The sequence below is a fragment of the Fundulus heteroclitus genome, unplaced genomic scaffold (genome assembly GCF_011125445.2).
Source record: "Fundulus heteroclitus isolate FHET01 unplaced genomic scaffold, MU-UCD_Fhet_4.1 scaffold_42, whole genome shotgun sequence".
Classification (NCBI taxonomy): domain Eukaryota; kingdom Metazoa; phylum Chordata; class Actinopteri; order Cyprinodontiformes; family Fundulidae; genus Fundulus; species Fundulus heteroclitus.
This window is the reverse complement of record NW_023396835.1, coordinates 724,327-745,565: the sequence shown is the minus strand read 5'-3', so window position 1 is coordinate 745,565 and position 21,239 is coordinate 724,327. Positions and strand designations below refer to the sequence as shown.

The 21,239-nt window shown below is 42.4% G+C and overlaps 3 protein-coding genes across 7 annotated transcripts in view; 1 reads left to right on the top strand and 2 right to left on the bottom strand.

Annotated features, from left to right (window-relative positions):
- Positions 1–553: 553 nt before the first annotated feature.
- Positions 554–3,218, bottom strand: LOC118560311 (tripartite motif-containing protein 16-like). 2 transcript variants are annotated; one of them, XM_036131231.1, is made up of 3 exons: positions 2,895–3,218; positions 2,139–2,753; positions 554–2,057 (listed from the first exon to the last, which is right to left on the bottom strand). In XM_036131231.1, exons 2-3 carry the CDS (start codon positions 2,596–2,598, stop codon positions 943–945), a joined length of 1,575 nt encoding a protein of 524 aa, XP_035987124.1. In that variant the 5' UTR covers positions 2,599–2,753; positions 2,895–3,218; the 3' UTR covers positions 554–942. The 2 variants fall into 2 exon arrangements, with proteins under 2 accessions (XP_035987124.1, XP_035987123.1); XM_036131230.1 differs by having other exon boundaries at positions 554–2,753.
- A 98-nt stretch (positions 3,219–3,316) lies between these two features.
- LOC118560312 (intraflagellar transport protein 57 homolog) lies at positions 3,317–11,487 on the bottom strand. Of its 3 annotated transcripts, XM_036131233.1 has the most exons (12): positions 11,095–11,218; positions 8,477–9,028; positions 7,647–7,821; positions 7,261–7,379; positions 7,089–7,179; positions 6,883–6,957; positions 6,679–6,801; positions 6,525–6,596; positions 3,965–4,096; positions 3,812–3,874; positions 3,647–3,713; positions 3,317–3,557 (listed from the first exon to the last, which is right to left on the bottom strand). In XM_036131233.1, exons 3-12 carry the CDS (start codon positions 7,764–7,766, stop codon positions 3,376–3,378), a joined length of 1,044 nt encoding a protein of 347 aa, XP_035987126.1. In that variant the 5' UTR covers positions 7,767–7,821; positions 8,477–9,028; positions 11,095–11,218; the 3' UTR covers positions 3,317–3,375. The 3 variants fall into 3 exon arrangements, with proteins under 3 accessions (XP_035987126.1, XP_035987125.1, XP_035987127.1); XM_036131232.1 differs by lacking the exon at positions 8,477–9,028 and having other exon boundaries at positions 11,095–11,486; XM_036131234.1 differs by lacking the exons at positions 7,089–7,179; positions 7,261–7,379; positions 8,477–9,028 and having other exon boundaries at positions 11,095–11,487.
- Positions 11,488–12,213: 726 nt separating this feature from the next.
- Positions 12,214–21,239, top strand: part of LOC118560309 (tripartite motif-containing protein 16-like) — a 24,899-nt gene continuing 15,873 nt past the window's right edge. Inside the window, exons 1-2 of one of the 2 annotated variants that reach the window (XM_036131228.1) lie at positions 12,214–12,243; positions 14,264–16,273. In XM_036131228.1, the coding sequence (XP_035987121.1) occupies positions 12,220–12,243; positions 14,264–15,925 (1,686 nt within the window). In that variant the 5' untranslated portion in view covers positions 12,214–12,219 and the 3' untranslated portion in view covers positions 15,926–16,273. Of the gene's footprint in view, positions 12,244–13,949; positions 16,274–21,239 lie in introns of those variants that run through there. The other variant, XM_036131227.1, reaches the window with a different exon arrangement.

Sequence of the window (21,239 nt, the reverse complement as noted above, 5' to 3'; positions counted from 1 at the left end):
TTTTCAGCTCACTGCTGTGAAAATGCTCATGTTAGGCCTCTTTCTAAAAGCTGACATCTCACTAAATTCACACGCTTCATGGATTTTAAAAGTTGCTTTTGATGGGAGTCAGAATAGAAAATTAAGCTTTTAGAAGCTTTAGCTGTTAATTTAGACTTATGTTACAGTTACTGTACTGTCCACAGAGGTGGCAGTAACTAGTTACATTTACTCAGTTACATTTACTTTAGTAACTTTTTGAACAGAATGTACTTTTAGGAGTAGTTTTGTTGTCCGCAAATACTGTTTTTCAGCATTCATATTTTTCTATATGCACACAAACATTTTAACACAAATATATTGTTAAATTTATATAGAAAGAGTTGTAAATAATTCAAATGAATTCTCATGACTCTGAGAAATGTCATTTATTTACATTTTTAACACAAAATTAAACAGTTTATATATATATATATATATATATATATATATATATATATATATATATATATATATATATATATAGTTTTATTTTTACATAGAGAGAGTTGAAAATTATTCAAATTATCATGATTCTAAGAAATGTCATTTATTTACATTTTAAAACAAAAATAAAACAATAATTCTTTTTTATAATTATATGTTGAAAGAGTTTTTGAAATAATTCAAACGAATTCTCATGAATCTGAGATATGTTTGATTTTTTTTACATTTTCAACAGAAAAATGAAGCAATTTGAATTTTTTTTTATTCCGGTGCTGATCAGCTGGTTTAGAAAACAATGATGAGAAATGAACAAACCCAACAGAACCAGAACATCAATTCTGAAGAAAAAACAAGTGCTGACAATCTCTGATGTTGATTTCTGTGCAGTTTAGACATAAAACAACAACCATCAAGAAAATAATCTGCTGGAGATTTAAAAACCAGAATCAAACTCACTGAACCTTCAGTGGATTCTGTCTATTTGGGTTTACAGAACTCAGCAGAATCTCCAACACAAACTCCAGCGTGTAGCGGCTGAGTGAAGGTGGTCTGGACTCTGTGGAGGAGAGTCATGGTTTCAGAGACGCTGTAGAAGGACAGAATACCTGCTCTGTGATCCAGGTACACTCCTACTCTGGAGGAACCAGGACCTGAGATGGAGGTCCAGATGTTGTTGTGACCAAATTTATAACCTCCTTGGTAACAATATAATGCCCAAGATTTGTCATTCCATCCAAATCCACATTCATTCCCTCCTCCTGCTCTGCTGATATTCTTGTATGCGACTGCTACATAAACACTCTCTCTCCTCTCCACCTCCCAGTAACAACGTCCAGTCAGACTCTCTCTACTCAGAACCTGATACCAACCAGTGAATCTGTCTGGATGACTAGAATAAGACTGAGGTTTATTTATCACTGTCACCTTCCTGTTCCCCTCTGATAGTAACAGACGACTGTATGCTGTGTTTGGATCCAGTGTGATTTCACACGAATATCTCAAGAATCCAGCTCTGCTCTTTGGTTCTGGTTCTGACAGTGAAACATCCACCTCAGTGAGTCTCAGTGAGATGTTTGTCCATGCGTCTCTCAGGATGTCCTGTAGTTGATCTCTGAGCTCTGACACAGCTGCTGTCACATCCTCAAAGTAGCTCAGAGGACGGATCTTGATGCTGGATGAGTGTGTAGACTCACTGAGTGCTGACAGTGAGGGGTAGTTGTGGAGAAACTGGTTGTGATCCTCTGTGTCTGAGAGCTGCTTCAGCTCAGCGTCTTTCCTCTTCAGCTCAGTGATCTCCTGCTCCAGCTTCTCCTGAAGCTCTTTGACTCGACTCCCTTCAGTTTCCTGCTGGGATCTGATCTGCTGCTTCACATCAGAGCTTCTTTTCTGGATGAGACGGATCAGCTGAGTGAAGATCTTCTCACTGTCCTCCACTGTTTTATCAGCAGAGTGCTTGATGGCCTCCAGCTCCTGTTGAAGCAGCTTCACATCTTTCTCTCTGTCCTGGATTCTCTGCTGGATGTTTTCTCGTCTCACCTCCAGCTCTCTCTGCCTCTCAGTCCTTTCTGCTGCAGCTGACACTGTGTCGTGGCCTTTATGTTCATCCACAGAGCAGAGATAACAGATACACTTCTGATCAGTACGACAGAACATCTTCATCACCTCATCATGACGAGAGCAGATGTTCTCCTGGAGGTTCTTGGAGGGCTCCACCAGCTTGTGTTTCTTAAATGCAGCTGAATCATAATGAGGCTGAAGGTGTTTCTCACAGAAAGAGGCCAGACAGACTAAACAGGACTTGATGGCTTTCAGTTTTCTTCCAGAGCAGAAATCACAGGCCACATCTTCAGGTCCAGCATAGCAGAGATCAGCAGGAGCAGCTTGGAGTCCAGTCTTCTTCAGCTGCTCCACTAAAGCTGCTAACATGGTGTTTTTCTTCAGAACGGGCCTCGGTGTAAAGGTCTCCCTGCACTGAGGGCAGCTGTGGATTCCTTTGTGATCCTCTTCATCCCAGAAGTTTTTAATACACTTCATACAGTAGCTGTGTCCACAGGGAATAGCCACCGGATCCTTCAGTAGATCCAGACAGATCGAACAGGACAAGGTTTCTCGGTCCAGCTGGTTCTGCTCCATTTCTCCTCTCGGTCACAGTGACTGTGTGAGTTTCATTTCCTGAAAACAGCAACAGCTCTGAGCTCTGATCTACGAATCACGTGTCAGAGCAGAGAGGCTGCAGCCAATCAGCTTTCAGCTCCAGCAGATGTTGCTCCACCAGCTTCAAGGTGTGTCTGAGAGCAGGAAGAACAGGGAGGGTTATCAGGTTTTACAGCCTGCAGAATAAGGAGCAGGGCCTCATTTATACAACATTGTAGGGAATCTATACTAAAAGTGTACGTACACTAAGAAATAAACTATTTTTTGTCACTTACTTTTCTTTATTTTTGTAAGCATTTTATTTTGATGGTTTCAGCATCGACTTCCGGCACAAACATCCGGTCATGAGAGGTTTTGGTTGAACTTTCCAGTAAATCTCAGCTGAAATATTGTGGGAAGTTTCTGCTTTCCTGGCGAGCTCTGCAGGAAATCTTTCTTTCTTTGCTCCCATCAAAACTAATCAGTTTTAATCCGTTTAAAGCTCAACAGACGCTGATTTAGATGCTGCAACGGCGACATCTGGTGGACGCTTTGCATAATTACATCTAAAAAGAATTCAGCCGTTTAGAAAAAAATCTGTTTATTTAAACAACAAAAACACAAAATATATTACAGAATGAAATAAATAGTTTTTAGTTTTTCACAAAACAGATGTTTGCTGGTTTTCTGCTCAGTCTTCAGGACAGAACAACACTCCCGTCCCGTCTGGAAGAACAGAACCTGCTGAGGGCTCTGGGGCCCGTCCCGTCGGCGGTTCTAAGCCAAGGGCCCGGCGGCGGGCTCGGGGATGTTGGTGGCGTGCATGTCCCGCGTCATGTTGGACTTCTCTTTGAGTTTGGCCTGCAGCAGCGTGTGCTGGACCACGCCTATCCTCACGTCCATCTGGACCATCTCCTGCTTCAGCTTGGTGAGGCTCTGTTTGATTTTCACCAGCGGGGCTGGAGAGGAGAGATGGGAACACAGACAGAGGAGGGATGTCAGACACGCTGGGGGCAAAAACAAGGACTCCTCTAGAAGTCTGCTTCACCTCCATCACACATGCTGCTGCCCTTGTCCTCCATCTCCTGCTTCACCTTCTCCAGCTCCTCGCTGATCTGAAACAAATAGAAGAATTGGTGTCAATGTTTGCTGGAGCTGCAGCAGAGAAGATGAAGATGATGATGATGATGATGATGATGATGTGTTGGCTGACCTCAGCCAGGACTCTGCTTCTCTCCGTCACTCCTGCGCTCGCCTGCTTGTAGCGCTCCTTGGCCTGATGGAGGACACGTTGATGCAGTTATTCCAGGAGAAAGCTTTTAAAGCTGCACATGTTTTGGCTGTTGGAGGCGTGAGCTTGGTTCACCTGGCTGAGTTTGGCCTGAGCGCTGCGGTACTCCTGGATCAGTTGCTCCAGCTGCTTGTTGATGTACTTCTCTCTGCTGCCCACCTTCTCCAGAGTCTTCCCCATGTCTTCCTGAAGCTTGTCCAGGTAGCTCTGCGGACACAGAGAGGACATGAACATGGTGGACAGAACAAAGGACGTCCAGAGAGAGAGAAGCGCTGAGTCCTCCAGCAGCTGGAGAAACGACTACAAGGCCCAAGCTTTCATGTCCAGATGATACATGTGGAGATGAAAGTAGGTTCAATCAGAACATTTCTGAACCACAATCAGCCGCCTTGGTGTTCAGGTTTTCCAGGACTTGTTGCTGCGGAGGGAGACGTGACACAAGTTTGAGGCTAGGAACCCTGGAAGCAGCAGAAGATGTTTGAGGTTAAAACAGGCGGTCTGTGGAGGAGATCTCTGCTGAGACTGCAGCTGAAGAGCTTCTGCTGTGGAGACTATTTGATTCCTTTATTGTTACAAACAACACGGTTTGGAAATGGAAATTAGAAAAAAAGAATAAAACCCAGATTTTAAACTTTGAAAAACGTCTTAATAAAAAAAGGTTTTCAGGGTAAATTTCATCCTTTCTCTGACTTTATATAACAAATATTCTTCTTTTCCCCCCATACTTAATAAATTTAATTTCTTCTTTTTATCTTTTTTTTTTTTTTTACAGATTTTATATTTTCCTTTTTGATCAACAAAAAAATTCTCTTTTCTTAATTTTTTTTCAATTTCATTTCAGATTTCATACTTTCTAATTTTATTTTTTCTAACTATGTTTTTCAGATCACATTTTCTTCACTTCTGGGGCGACTTTCATGTTTTCTAAGATTTTATATAAAAAATAAAACTTTTTCATACTCAAAATTTATTTAATTTTTTTTCACAGATTTTATATTTTAACTTTTGATCAACAGATAAAAATATTTAATTTTTTCTATTTTCTATTTCATTTCAAATTTTATACTTTCTAATTAAATTTTTTCTAAGTATGTTTTTCAGATCACAGTCTCTTCACCTTTGGGGCGAATTTCCTCTGATGTGAAGAGCAAAGACGCATTCCTATTTGTCAGCGAAGATGCATTCCTATTGGTCAGCGAAGACGCATTCCTATTGGTCAACAAATACGCATTCCTATTGGTCAACAAAGACACATTCCTATTGGTCAACGAAGATGCATTCCTATTGGTCAACGAAGACGCATTCCTATTGGTCAACGAAGATGCATTCCTATTGGTCAACGAAGACGCATTCCTATTGGTCAGCGAAGACGCATTCCTATTGGTCAACAAAGACACATTCCTATTGGTCAACGAAGATGCATTCCTATTGGTCAACAAAGACGCATTCCTATTGGTCAACGAAGATGCATTCCTATTGGTCAACAAAGACGCATTCCTATTGGTCAACAAATACGCATTCCTATTGGTCAACAAAGACACATTCCTATTGGTCAACAAAGACGCATTCCTATTGGTCAGCGAAGACGCATTCCTATTTGTTAACAAAGATGCATTCCTATTGGTCAACAAAGACGCATTCCTATTGGTCAGCGAAGACGCATTCCTATTGGTCAACAAAGACGCATTCCTATTGGTCAGCGAAGACGCATTCCTATTGTCAACAAAGAGGCATTCCTATTGGTCAATAAAGAAGCATTGTTATTGGTCAACAAAGACACATTCCTATTGGTCAACAAAGACGCATTCCTATTGGTCAACGAAGACGCATTCCTATTGGTCAACAAAAACACATTCCTATTGGTCAACAAAGACGCATTCCTATTGGTCAACAAAAACGCATTCCTATTGGTCAACAAAGACGCATTCCTATTGGTCAGCGAAGACGCATTCCTATTGGTCAACAAAGACGCATTCCTATTGGTCAGCTAAGACGCATTCCTATTGGTCAGCGAAGACGTTAGCAACAACATTTTATTGGTCAATGTGCGTCAAGAGTTAGAAGTGAAGAAAATGTGAGAAAATGTGAGAAAACATCAAAGTTCCTCTCCAAAGCTTTTCTTCAGTTTTGCATTTTGTTCTAATCAGCATTCAGGAAACGAGTTCTTTGCAGCAATAATGAAGAAAAGTGCCTCCAGGTTGTGGGAGGCTAAAGTGTGGAAAGCAGCTTTTCTCAGACGCATTTGCTGCAGAAGGATGAAGGCTTTAGGACTCATGAGGTCCTTTCCTCCTTTAGCTGCTGACATCAGAGAGCTTGATCTGGTCTCAGAGGGACGCTGTGAACGGAGAGCAGACAAAGGTCCAGTTTAAGACGGGTTCTGTGAAAAGGTTCTGCTGCGGGTCAACAGCGCCGCTTCATCCCTGAAGTCTAAGGAGGCTCGTTGTTCCCGGCAGATTTCTGGCTCCCAGTTACTCAGTGAAAACCAGCAGGGACCAACAGACCGACGGTCCGGACCAGAACCAACAGAGAGGCAAAGCGGAGTCTCTGCAGCTGAAGCAGTGACCCGGTTGGACTGAGCAGAACCGAGCCATGGCTGGCTCCTGCTGTGGTGGCCACCGTGTTCAGGTGAACTCACCCTGGTGTCTCTGAGCGATGACGTGATCCCGTCTCTGTGTTGGTGCATCTGGTCCAGATGGATCCTCCAGTCCTGGAGGAGCAGAACACGGTCAGAACCAAGCTGGCCACAGAAGCCAGCCGCTAAGCTTCAGGCGCTGAAGGTGAGCTCTGGCCTTGTTGTCGGTCCTGATGGTGACTCTGAGCTGCGGCAGGACCCTCTCCACCTCCAGCCTCCACTCTGCAGCGTCCACAGTGGACTCCAGGATCCGGTCCGGCTTGGAGCTCGGTTCTGATTGCTGCCAGAACACAGAATCTGTTTCACTTCCTGACTGAAAGCAAAGCTGCGATCTCTGCCAGCAGCCGGGACCAAATCTCACCGCGTGAGAGCTCGGTAGCTTCAGAGCCTCCAGGTCCATCATGTCCTCCTCCTCCTCCTCATGGTCAGCTTCCTCCTGGGGTCACATGAAAAGCCAACAAGCATCAGAACCAGCAGAACCCCTGAGAACCTTCTAGCAGCAGCTGCATCAGCGGCTGCTTGGCCTCGATTGATCAGAAGCGTGAAGTTCTCCAGCGAGGCCCCTACAATCATCTCCTCCTCCACTCTGCTGAGCGTCAGCTCTGCGTCGTCGTCCATCACGCCGTCTTCCTCCGGCTTTTCTGCAGGGTACTTGGGTCTGAGGGAGGAAACGGGCCGCATCAACAAGCTGCTCTGCTAGCGGCCGCTAACACGCAGGGAGGAAGAAATGTGGGAGAACCTGGTGAAGGTGAAGCCTCTCCTCTTCAGCGCCTCCTCAGCCAGGTGGTCCAGCACCAGGCAGACGTGCTCACCTGAGCCCGACTTCAGTCTGGAGGGAGGAAAGTCCACCTGGACACCCTGACAGAGACGGGAGAGACCATCCCTACATCTCTGCTGCTTCTCTTTCAACACTTTCATCCATTCAGCAGCTCATTCACCGTCACTGCAAACTTATTCAGCAGATTTACTGCAGCAGATAAAAAGCAGACGTTTGCTGAAAAAGGTGAGAAACCCCCAGCTGGAGCGTTTCAGCTAAGAAGCAGAGACAGAAACCACAGCGATGGCTTTAAATGGCCGCTGCTGCAGCAACTCAGCGCCGTTCCGGCTCCAGCATGATGGACTCACCAAGGCCCTGAGTTCTGCCAGGATGTTGGACACGGTGGCGTTGGGCTCGTCGTACTCCTGGGGCTCTGTGAACGGCCGCCCCGCCACGTTGATGAGCCAGGCAGCCATGATGGTGAACATGTAGAACTGCTCGCCGGGGTTGGACGCCAGGTAGGGACTGGAGACAAAGTAATGTCTGCGCAGGAAGAGCAGAAGGCTTCATCAAGCTGCTCAACACGTTTCCTTCCAGCTGGGCTGGGATTTCAACCCACAACCGTTCTAGCAGACCTGCTGGAAACCATCCCTGACTTAGTTCAGGGTTCCTACTTTACACTTTTTAACGCCACTGGAAATAAAAAGTTAAGACCAACAAACTGCTTTACCCAAATGTTTATTTTAACATAAAGCGTTACTTTCTGGTCAGTAGAATGTTTCTAATTTTGAAAAACTTTCCATACAGGAAGAAAGCTAAAAGCACATAAATGACAGATATATATTTTTTAACAACTATTGAACTGAATTCATGAACTTTGTTTTGTTCCCTAGTAAAATGAACAATAAATCAGTTTTAAAAACCACAACATAATCAGTGCTAGCTCCTTTTGCAAGTAAAATTTTCTTGAAATTAGTGTATTTTTCCTCGATTTGAGCAGCTAAATAAGACTATTTGCCAATGGGATGAGTATTTTTACCCCTAAAATAAAATACTTAGACGTCCTGCACTTGAAATAAGATGATGGAGATGAATTGTTCTTATTTTAAGTGCAAAAATCTTATTCCATTGGCAAATAATCTTGTTTACTTGCTCAAATCAAGGACAAATACAAAAATGTCAAGAAAATATTCCTTACTTGAGTTCCCTTTTTGCAGTGTGTTAGCATGGCGTGGTACTGCAGGCTTTCTTCAGTTCCTCCTCCACCTCCAACTTTGCCATTTTGTCTTTATATCGCCTTCTTAGCGTGTTGGATTTGGTGATAAGTTGTGCCGTCACCGTGTTCAAAGTCCACAACACCTCTGCTTTGGTACCGCCAAACATTGTCCAGAGGTTTGTTGCTGTGCCACAGCGATGACCAACATCACTGTCGTTGATGACGGAGACGGCTGTGGAGGCATCGCAGAGACGAGGAGGAACACAACTGAGACATACCTGCTATTTCTGGGTAACTTGATTTGGACGCTTTGTGTTTCACCTTCACATGTGTGACTCCACCGCCTTCATTCCCATCATGCCGAGCTTCAATGACTCCTTGCACAAAATACGCCGTTGCCTCATACACATTCCCTGGTCCTGGTTTTAGCCATGCAGAAAACTCTTGGCTGGACGAATTTACACTTCCCCATGTTGTCCAGATAAAAAGTGGCGCATCTCCCCAAAGTCCACAACATGGTTTTTATTGGTTTCTCTATTGGGACAGAACCAATAAAGGGTACAGCGAGCCGTTCAGTAGGTAAAATAAATAAATAACTGTTGTAGTTATTTTAATGCTTGATATGGATTACAAAACTAAAATCCTATTTATGACGTGGTAACAAATTTAAGACCTATGAATGACTGATTTAAGACTAGGGCTGAACGATTTTGTAAAATAATCTAATTGCGATTTTTTTTTTCTTAATATTGTGATTTAATACAATTTTTTTTCCCAGTTTAATTTATCAAGTGTTTCAAAATATATACAAACAACAAATCAATTTGTTTCCTCGCCATGTGGATTAGTTGCTAGAAAGACCCACAGCATCTAAACTCGGAGCAGTAATGATTGCGTTCTGCCTACAATATATTTCAATCAAAATTACAATTTTGACTTTTCCCCCGCATTAACCACAAGCAACAAAAATGGCCTCTAAATAAAGATGTTTGTAAACAAGGACTATTTTAAATATGAACTTTTAATGTTTCTATTGATCAGAATATTATTCAAGAGAACAGCTTTTAATTTAATTAGACATCAATCCTTGTAGAAGATAAAGTGCAAAGTCCAACCAACAAGCAAGTCTATGTATTAAACTCATTGACCTGTACTTAATGCTTTGTATGATTATATAAACTCTAAAACAAGTAATAAAATTAGATTATCTCACTGCTGCAACTGTCTTCCCTTCCATGTGGAGGCAAACCCACTTTAAACATTTTACCAACACCTAATGGACGTTTCTAATTCCCTAATTGTTACATAGCCAAAAAATGCAGACCTCTGCGATTTGGAAATTGCGTTTTTTTAAATCACGATTATATTGAAAATGCGATTAATTGTTCAGCCCTATTTAAGACATTTTAATACCAATAAAGGCCTTAGTTTTATACTGAAGAATTCAATGCCTTTTAAGCCTTTTTAAGGATTGGCAGGAACTCTGTAGTTGAGGTCAGTGTGAGCTGCTCTGACGGCTCTACACAGACCTAAAAAGTCTCTTTGCTCTCCTTGTTGTGAAGAAGTGTAACAAAGAGAGCGGCGTGCAGCAGATGTGTGGAAAGGAGCAGAAGGAGCCGGTCCACACTGACGCTCTGAGCCCTTCATGTCTGGCCTGATCCACACCAACCACATCCAGTTGGCCTTCTTCACCAAAAGCTGCAGAAAGGCAGCGTTAAACGTCTGAGGAAACAAACGTCTCCTTCAGCTCACATTAAACCTTCCTGTTTGCACCGTTCTGACGCTCCTGGATGGAGCCGCTGGCAACGCGTCCACAACCGTCTGCTCTCTCTTTAGCAGACGTTCTGAAATTCAGGCCAGCATCAGAACGTGTTCCTCACATGTTTCATGTGTTCTGGTTCTCCGTCGGTGGAACTCGTTCCCCTGCAGTGCTTCAGTTTATGGGCAGATTTTAACACGTGGTTCTCAGTTCTGCCTGGTTTACATGGTCACTGTGTAAAGGAGGCACGTTGTCAGGGTTCTACACAGATTATTTTAAATTAGAAGCAGAAAGATTCACCATCAAAGTGAATCCAGATCATTTTCCACATGTTTAAGGTCAGAATGTGAGATGAGCAGAGGGCAGCAGAATAAATGGAAGGTCTTTTTCTGGCCTCATTCACACCTTAAACTAGATCTCAGTCAGTCAAACTTGATTTATTGAGCATTTCTCAAACAGTTCAACTTCTTCTACAGCAAAGGAAACAAGCTTCAGTCAGATTGCTGCTTTGCTGACTGCTGCAAAGCTGCAAGGAGTCTGAGGAGAGGAGTGGATCTGGGCGGTTCTGGTACTGGATCCTAGCGGATCGGCTCAGGCTCCAAAGCTTTCTAACCATCTTAATGACAGACCTGAGGAGGAACCTGCTTCACGCCTCCGTGTCTCCAGACCTCCTGCTGGGAAAACCTGAAAGATTTGCTCCACACTTTGAACACACCGAGGGCGCCATGTTGTCCCCCTTCTACACCCCAAGCTGCACATTTCCCCCCCGGAGGAGAAAGAAAGCGGCTCTCCATGGAGCTCCAGGGCCTTGCAGGGCCTCTCGGGGCCCGCCGGGGCTCACCTGCTCAGGCTCTTCATGTTGTGTTTCACCAGAACTTCCTCCTCGTAGTTCAGCAGCTTCAGCTTCTCCACAAGCTCCTCCATCAGCACAAAGCCCCGGTGAGCCGCCCCGGGCCCCCGGTCCTCCTCCTCTCCGCGTCTCCCCTCCTCGGCCATCCGTTAATCACCTAAATACTAACGCTGACAATAAAAACAGCTGAATGGCGCTCAGGGAGTCGCTCCGCGGCCTCCTCGGTGCTCGCGCTGCCCGTTGCCACGGCAACAGAAAGCTAACCGCCGCTAGCCGCAGATGTGGCTAATGCTAGCTGCTAGCATGGTATTTAAGTCCAAGTTTAGATGTGTTTATATAATAAAGATTTGCGTTTAAAGTCTAAATAGCGTAGATACGATCCTGGTGATAAACTGCGTTTAGTGTGACGCGGTGGCGAAGCTACACTGTCTTCTTCTTCTTGTATTTACTGACGGATTGCAAGAACGTGAAGCTGCATACCGCCACCTGCTGTACACTAGTGGCGCAACAGCACTTGATTATTATTTTTTTTTACTTTATTTATTTCATCCGTTTCGCTTAAAATAACAAGTAAAATGCTTTCTTAGTGTTTATTGGACCATCTGCCTCCCAGTCTGTCCCTGAAACCTCCATCAAAGTCCACTCTCCTCCTCCTTTCTCTTTCATATCTACTGCAGGTCAAACTGTTGCTCCTGTTCCATGTAACAAACATTAAACTTGCCAATCCTGATTTATTTGTTGTTTATTCTATTATAATTCTTCTATTATTTTACAATGACACCTTTTTCAATTATATAAATGCTGTTTCCTCTTTTCTCCTCCAAACAGTTTTTTAGCTGTAACTCAAACCTTCACTTTTAGCTCATCTGTGAGTTTATTTCCTATTTATTTATTAAACTCTTTACAGTCAAATCGTGATTTCCAACATTTCTGTATCTTGATGACTGATTCTGAGAGAAAAATATGACAACAGTTGTCTGGATCTTGCTGCCTGCTCAGCATCAACATTTATTTATTTTTTATTAAGCTTTGATGGTTACATTTTCAAACATGTAGAGTTATTTTTTCTTTTTTCTTTTTGCAAAGACCATTTGCACAAACCACTTTCTGCTGGAGATGGGATTCATGGCTCTAAAAGGGGCCTCTACCTCCAGCTCTCGAGGACTGCACCTTAAAGATGTCTCTCTGGTCTAACACACCTAAATCCGTCCATCCATCCTTTAGACCTGATTGGTCCATTCAGCAATAAACAACAAGGGCCCTTTGGCCCCCTGTGGGCACCACAAAACAGAAGAAAACCCTTTAATATAATCATATTAAAATCAGTTACTACTGTTAAGTCTTAAAATGGAAAAGCTAAAATAGATTGAAACATAAAGTGATTCTCATTTCAGAATCAGAAATACTTTAATAATCCCAGGGGGAAATTGTTGAATGTTGCTATAAATGGTATTAACAGAATCATAGAAACTTTGCTTTGCAGATCTAGGGAAGTACAGCTGTACCAGGAGAGCTGAGCTTGAGTTGAGGCATAGTTTCCATCTCTAGTGGCTGTGGTAAAAAGCACCACTAGACGTCTGTAAAATGACTCCTTTTTATCCACAGTTTTAAATCTTTTTAGATAAATGTAGTTTTATAGCTTTGGTTTATAGTTATTTTATTAACTTTTTGTATAAAGCATCTGCAGAGTGTAAATGTAGCTTTTGTATAGAGTTATTGTGTGCAAACTGTGTGATTTTGTACTTTTAATCTTTGATGTTGATGGTTTTCATTCATTGTTGTTATTATTTGTATTTATTCACTTATTTCCGTGCTGCAAGGCAACAGTGCTACCTACACCTGAACCAAGTGGCTGAATCACCTCCTCAGCATGCAGGCACATACTGCAGAGTCCTGCTAGGGGCCCGATTATTTGTTTCATGTGTGATGAGGAAGAGACAGATGTAAGCGTTGCTGGACATCGGTCCATGAGGACCAGAAACAGAGATCCCTGGGAGACGGACCCTGGGGATCTGTTTAAGAAACGTCCAGAAGACTCGTTGAATTTAGAAGCCAGACATGGAAAAATCATCTAGGCCAGAAAATGTCACTGCGGCATGTGTGATGGAGGTGAAGCAGACTTCTAGAGGAGTCCTTGTTTTTGCCCCCAGCGTGTCTGACATCCCTCCTCTGTCTGTGTTCCCATCTCTCCTCTCCAGCCCCGCTGGTGAAAATCAAACAGAGCCTCACCAAGCTGAAGCAGGAGATGGTCCAGATGGACGTGAGGATAGGCGTGGTCCAGCACACGCTGCTGCAGGCCAAACTCAAAGAGAAGTCCAACATGACGCGGGACATGCACGCCACCAACATCCCCGAGCCCGCCGCCGGGCCCTTGGCTTAGAACCGCCGACGGGACGGGCCCCAGAGCCCTCAGCAGGTTCTGTTCTTCCAGACGGGACGGGAGTGTTGTTCTGTCCTGAAGACTGAGCAGAAAACCAGCAAACATCTGTTTCGTGTTATAAAATATATTTATTTCATTGTGTAATATATTTTTTGGTTTCGTTGTTTAAATAAACTTTTTTTTTCTAAACGGCTGAATTCTTTTTAGGTGTAATTATGCAAAGCGTCCACCAGATGTCGCCATTGCAGCATCTAAATCAGCGTCTGTTGAGCTTTAAACGGATTAAAACTGATTAGTTTTGATGGGAGCAAAGAAAGAAAGATTTCCTGCAGAGCTCATAAGGAAAGCAGAAACTTCCCACAATATTTCAGCTGAGATTTACTGCAAAGTTCAACCAAAACCTCTCATGACCGGATGTTTGTGCCGGAAGACGATGCTAAGTTTTCAAAATAAAATGCTTACAAAAATAAAGAAAAATAAGTGACAAAAATAGCTTATTTCTTGGTGTACGTACACTTTTAGTATAGATTCCCTACAATGTTGTATAAATGAGGCCCTGCTCCTTATCCTGCAGGCTGTAAAACCTGATAACCCTCCCTGTTCTTCCTGCTCTCAGACACACCTTGAAGCTGGTGGAGCAACATCTGCTGGAGCTGAAAGCTGATTGGCTGCAGCCTCTCTGCTCTGACACGTGATTCGTAGATCAGAGCTCAGAGCTGTTGCTGTTTTCAGGAAATGAAACTCACACAGTCACTGTGACCGAGAGGAGAAATGGAGCAGAACCAGCTGGACCGAGAAACCTTGTCCTGTTCGATCTGTCTGGATCTACTGAAGGATCCGGTGGCTATTCCCTGTGGACACAGCTACTGTATGAAGTGTATTAAAAACTTCTGGGATGAAGAGGATCAGAAAGGAATCCACAGCTGCCCTCAGTGCAGGGAGACCTTCACACCGAGGCCCGTTCTGAAGAAAAACACCATGTTAGCAGCTTTAGTGGAGCAGCTGAAGAAGACTGGACTCCAAGCTGCTCCTGCTGATCTCTGCTATGCTGGACCTGAAGATGTGGCCTGTGATTTCTGCTCTGGAAGAAAACTGAAAGCCATCAAGTCCTGTTTAGTCTGTCTGGCCTCTTTCTGTGAGAAACACCTTCAGCCTCATTATGATGTGGCTCCACTAAAGAAACACAAGCTGGTGGAGCCCTCCAAGAACCTCCAGGAGAACATCTGCTCTCGTCATGATGAGGTGATGAAGATGTTCTGTCGTACTGATCAGAAGTGTATCTGTTATCTCTGCTCTGTGGATGAACATAAAGGCCACGACACAGTGTCAGCTGCAGCAGAAAGGACTGAGAGGCAGAGAGAGCTGGAGGTGAGACGAGAAAACATCCAGCAGAGAATCCAGGACAGAGAGAAAGATGTGAAGCTGCTTCAACAGGAGCTGGAGGCCATCAAGCACTCTGCTGATAAAACAGTGGAGGACAGTGAGAAGATCTTCACTCAGCTGATCCGTCTCATCCAGAAAAGAAGCTCTGATGTGAAGCAGCAGATCAGATCCCAGCAGGAAACTGAAGGGAGTCGAGTCAAAGAGCTTCAGGAGAAGCTGGAGCAGGAGATCACTGAGCTGAAGAGGAAAGACGCTGAGCTGAAGCAGCTCTCAGACACAGAGGATCACAACCAGTTTCTCCACAACTACCCCTCACTGTCAGCACTCAGTGAGTCTACACACTCATCCAGCATCAAGATCCGTCCTCTGAGCTACTTTGAGGATGTGACAGCAGCTGTGTCAGAGCTCAGAGATCAACTACAGGACATCCTGAGAGACGCATGGACAAACATCTCACTGAGACTCACTGAGGTGGATGTTTCACTGTCAGAACCAGAACCAAAGAGCAGAGCTGGATTCTTGAGATATTCATGTGAAATCACACTGGATCCAAACACAGCATACAGTTATCTGTTACTATCAGAGGGGAACAGGAAGGTGACATTGATGAATCAACCTCAGTCTTATTCTAGTCATCCAGACAGATTCACTGATTGGTCTCAGGTTCTGAGTAGAGAGAGTCTGACTGGACGTTGTTACTGGGAGGTGGAGTGGAGAGAGGAAGTTTATGTAGCAGTCGCATACAAGAATATCAGCAGAGCAGGAGGAGGGAATGAATGTAGATTTGGAGCTAATGACAAATCTTGGGCATTATATTGTCACCAAGGAGGTTATAAATTTGGTCACAACAACATCTGGACCTCCATCTCAGGTCCTGGTTCCTCCAGAGTAGGAGTGTACCTGGATCACAGAGCAGGTATTCTGTCCTTCTACAGCGTCTCTGAAACCATGACTCTCCTCCACAGAGTCCAGACCACCTTCACTCAGCCGCTACATGCTGGGGTTAGGGTTTACTATTGGAGCGTTGGAGGTTCTGCTGAGTTCTGTAAACCCAAATAGACAGAATCCACTGAAGGTTCAGTGAGTTTGATTCTGGTTTTTAAATCTCCAGCAGATTATTTTGATCGTTGTTTTATGTCTAAACTGCACAGAAATCAATAGTCAAAGATTGTCAGCACTTGTTTTCCTTCAGAATTGATGTTCTGGTTCTGTTGGGTTTGTTCATTTCTCAACATTGTTTTCTAAACCAGCTGATCAGCAACAAAATAGAAAAAAATGTAACGTTTTTTTCTTTTTCTTTTGAAAATGTAAATAAATCACACATATCTCAGAATCATGATAATTTGATTTAAATTATCTGAATTTGAATTATTTTCAACTCTCATCTCTCTCTACTCTTTTGTAAAAGTGTGTGTGTATATATATATATATATATATATATATATATATATATATATATATATATATATAGATATAGATATAGATATATAGATATAGATATATATATATATATATATATATATATATATATATATATATATATATATAGATATAGATATAGATATATCTATATGTGTGTGTGTGTGTGTGTGTGTGTGTGTTAATATTGTATTTTGCTGCACATTTCTTAGCATAATGGGAATATATTTTAATCATTTCCAAGTCGTTCCATGTAAAAGTAAAAAAGTACAATTGTTTGATCTTTGTGTTAAAAATGTATGTGTGCATAAGAAACAAGAATTTAAAACTAAACAGCGATGTTTAGTTTTAAATTTTGCTTTTACCCTTCTATGATGATTGAGATTTTTCTTAAATAAAATGTGCATTACAAATAAAATTTATTATTTTTATCATTATTATTATTATTATTAAATGTAACTAGTTACTGCCACCTCTGTGGACAGTACAGTAACTGTAACATAAGTCTAAATTAACAGCAAAAGCTTCTAAAAGCTTAATTTTCTATTCTGACTCCCATAAAAAGCAACTTTTAAATCCATGAAGCGTCTGAATTTAGTGAGATGTCAGCTTTTAGAAAGAGGCCTAACATGAGCATTTTCACAGCAGTGAGCTGAAAAAACTTGGCCTTCTAACTGCCCTAACCTTGGCTGCTAAGCAGAGCATCATAGCAAAGCACAACAGAGGCACTTGAAGTTACACTGCTGCTTATTGAGAGAAATATTACCAAGATGACATCATAATTGTAGCAGTTATCAAGTTACCTTTTATTTAACAAACCACCACCAGATGGCGCTGAACTGAACCCTGATTGTTGAAGCTGGTCATGTCTGAGATGCTGTTACTGTTTGTTGGCAGGAACCATTCATGTTTCACTACAAGGATTCTGAGTAGATGAATAGATTCTGTTTTTAATGAAAATAAATGTAATTTTCATTCCTTTGAGTTTATTTTCTCTGTGAAGCCTTGGGTTCAGCTGTTTTTAGTTCTGTTTAAAAGCTGCTAAAATTTAAGATCAGACAAACAGTTGATATTGTTTCCCTTTATAACCCCATCAGCTAAGATTTAAGGTATAATTGCAGCAAATGTTGCTCAAGTATAAAGGAAAACAAAACCTAGAAAAAGAAAGTAGTCTCAGAGACACGTGTGTGTTTCAGTAGTGATCAATGCTGCACCAGAGGGTTGTTAGGATCCTGAAATATGGGGACTTAGCCCCGCCCAGAAATAGTTGAAGTTTGATACAACAGCAGAAGAAATTTAATTTACTTCCATCTAATAACGATACTGAATATGCTGCAGTCCTTTGCCTCTAAACCGAGTTTTTTAGCTGCTATAAATGAAAAAGAAACATGCTTTATGTGGTTGTTTTTATTGGTAGCAGCCTGAGTAATCCCTGCAGGAACAGAGTTTGCTCGTTGTGTCTGATGAAAGTTGCTCTAGAACTCAGAAGCTTTCTTCAACCACTGTCTCATCTAAAGAACCAAACTCTCCCTTTTCCCTGGTTTGTAATCGTCATTGTAATTTATTTCACAAAGGACTAAGGCCTTCAGCTGATACAGTGTTTGTATTTATATTTACTGTTATTATAGTTTAGTAATATTTATGGTTTCTTTCATCCTCTTAGGCCAATTGATTCCTTTTCATCCAGTTTTTATTTCACTTCACTAATTCTCACCTGGAAATGATTGAAGGAAACATCCTGGATGAATAAAGAGTGGTTCTGCAGCTATTTTGTTGTGTTATCTGTTCTTAATTTGCTCTGATTTCATGAATAATGGCAGAAAGGTTTTAGAGGAGCAGCTCAGCTCTGCTCTTACTGCAGCATCAGGATAAAAACCTGTTTCTCCTCCACCAATCACAGCAGCTCTCTGCCTGAAGGAGGAAGAAAACCTCCTGATAAAAGCGCGCTTATTGTCCTCTGTCCCTCTGAACAACAACTATTTAACTATTTAACAACCACTACTTGTTTATTTCTGCACCTGCCATTTCAGAGCCAGATAAAAGCTCATATTTTCTTCTTCTGCTAAGTTCAGAACAAACTCAGCTTCAATAGGAGCCAGAGTGCTGCTCAATGTTCCCCCTAATTTATTTAAATTATTTCCATTTTCTGCAGTGAGATTTAGCCCCAGCATGTGGCAGCCTCTCTTCTGTCAGTCTGCTCCAGGGCAGCTGTGGCTACAATGTAGCTCACCACCATCAGGGTGTGAATGTGTGCATGAATGGGTGAATGACTGACCAGTGGAAAGCGCTTTGGGGTTGTCACATGATTTATTTCATTATTCTCAGCTCGCACATCGCTTTTCTAACACAATGAGGGAACACTCTCAGTTCTGAACAATTTCTTTGTGCTGCTCTCCATTTTTATGCCAACGGCAGCTTTTTAATAACGGAGGAGACGCAGAAAATCATTCAGAGGCAGCTGGATGTGGCGCTGTCAGGAATGTTACTGTTACACTGTTCCACAGTCAGAGACCCACAAGATTAATAACAGAAAACAGCAGAACAGAGGCTGTACTTGACGAGACATTGAGGGTTTTTTGCTTGTCAAATAAAGCAGTTTAGGAGATCTGCTCATCTCCATCCCTCCCAGTTCAATTCTAATTTAAAAACACATTCTTAACCCCAGAGGTAAATTAAATGTTGGTATAACTCATGTTACTGGAGTTTCTTCAATGAGCTGTTGTCGACGCTGATGGCTACAGGCAGGAAGGATCTCCTGTACCAGAAACTTCTGACTGAAGACTCTCTGTTGCTGTACGACAGTCTGATGAAGAAGATGCTCATGGTTGCTCATAATGTTCTTCATTTTATGAAGGATCCCTTGTTACAAAGTCCTCTGTAGATGTTCTAGAAGGATCTCCAGAACAGAACCGGCCTTCTTTATCAGATTGTTGAGCTTCTTTAAGTCAGTTTCTCTGATGCTGATACCCAAACAGATGATGGCAGAGGAGATCACGCTCTACACAACAGACTTCTAGAAGCATCTTGCTGCAAACCCTGAAGGAGCTTAGCTTCCTCAGGAAGTCCAGTCTACTCTGTCCCTTCTTGCTGACAGCTTCACAGTTGGGTCTCCAGTCCAGTCTGTTGTCCAGGTGAACACCAAGGCATTTATTCTCCTCTGCCTCCACTTCTGGTCCCAAGATGCTAATAGTATTGTTACTACTCCAGTTTCTCCTGAAATCTACAATCATCTCCTTTGTTTTAGACACATTTAGAATGAGATGATTGTTTCCACACCATGCCACAAAGCGGTCCATCAGCTCCCTGGACTCAGCTTCCTGTCCATCTCTGATGCGTCCAATGACTGTAAAGTCATCTGAGTATTTCTGCAGATTACAGGAGTGTGTCTGGTACTGGAAGTCTGAGGTATAAAGGCTGGTTCACGTGGCAAGATTTTAAAATTGTCGGCGATCTCCAAAGCCTGAGAGACACCACACATCACGCTACAAAATCGTAGATATAACAGGTTTGGTGGTACAGTGTGTGGTTTCCGGTCAGACAGCTAGCACACCACACATGAACAGATTTCACTCAGGATCATCAGAGCATCTTTGTTCCAGGTCCAGCAGGTTTCTGAGCACTTTTTCCCAAACGGGCAATCAGCTTGATTAATGGACAACATCCTCCTCCCCTCACCTGGTCTGAGCATCACAGCAAATAACAGAAAATGTATGTAGATGACATCCAAGAATAGTCTATTTTGTAACTTTAAAAAACATATATAATTCAAATTTGTACATTTTTCTGCAGGTTCTTCTGCTATTTGACTTTCTTGACTAACTTTATTTTATTATTTCAGAAAGATGGGTAATCATCCATCGACCCAGCCATCTTCTTGACCAGTTAATGTCATGTTCCTTATAGAATGAAAGTTTCACCCAGGTAATAATCATGGAAATCAAAGGAAAATTTAAAAGGTTTATTGGTGAATCTGCAAAGTTTGATGATTCTTCTTGCTATGGATCAAGAGCCCAGGACGGCACTAAGGGGAAAGGTAATGGGTTACTATCTGAAAGTGAAATGTTTGAAGGTTGAGAATGTGTGGAGATGGTTTCTTACTGGTGCAGACAAGATGACTTTATCCACACTGGTTGAGTTAGGCAGGAGATTGGTGGAGATGACAAGTGTCTTTTGTCTTTCTTGTCAAAGTGTGAGTTGTGGCTCTGTGAAATGTTGGAGGGTTCACCAGGAGGTGAGGGAACGATGATTTAAAGAAGAGCCATTGTTCCAGGAGGTCAGCCAGAAAATCTGAGTGGAGATTTTTAAGGAGAGTTCAATAAACAGAATCCAGGAATGAGAAACAGTATGCTGGATTGACAAAGAAAACAGATTTCTGTTAAGGAGAAGAACAGCAAAGGCAAATGTCAGAACTCCAGGAACATTATTCTCAAAGAAGAAGAGCTGGATTACCACTGTAGGAGGTGAACAGTCTGTAGTCTTCCTCAGGAGACCTGCTGGTCTTTAAAGGGAGAAGTAAGTGGGTTAATATCTGAAACTGAAATGGGTTCAGAATGTGTTGTAGAATGTGGTGGAGAAGGTTTTCTGGCTGGTGCAGGCAAGGTGACTATGGTGAATCTCTGAAGGATGGACAGGCAGGTGCCAGGAGGGCGGTTCTAAGAAGAGTTGTCAAAACAGATGGGAGGACTGAGAACAATACGCTGAATCCAGATCTGTACTGACAGCAAAAAACAGATTTGTTAAGGAGAGACAGCAAAGGTAAGTGGGAGAAATCCTAGGAATCTTAGATCTAAAGAAGAAGACAATCTGATTACATTGTTATGAGGGTGACAATGTGGCGTTCTGCCTAAGAAAAAAGCGCCTCTTTAAAAGGAAAGGTAAGTGGATTACTAACTTAAACTGGAAGGATGAGAATGTGTTGTAAAAGGAAGGAGACAAATTCTTACTGGTGCAGATG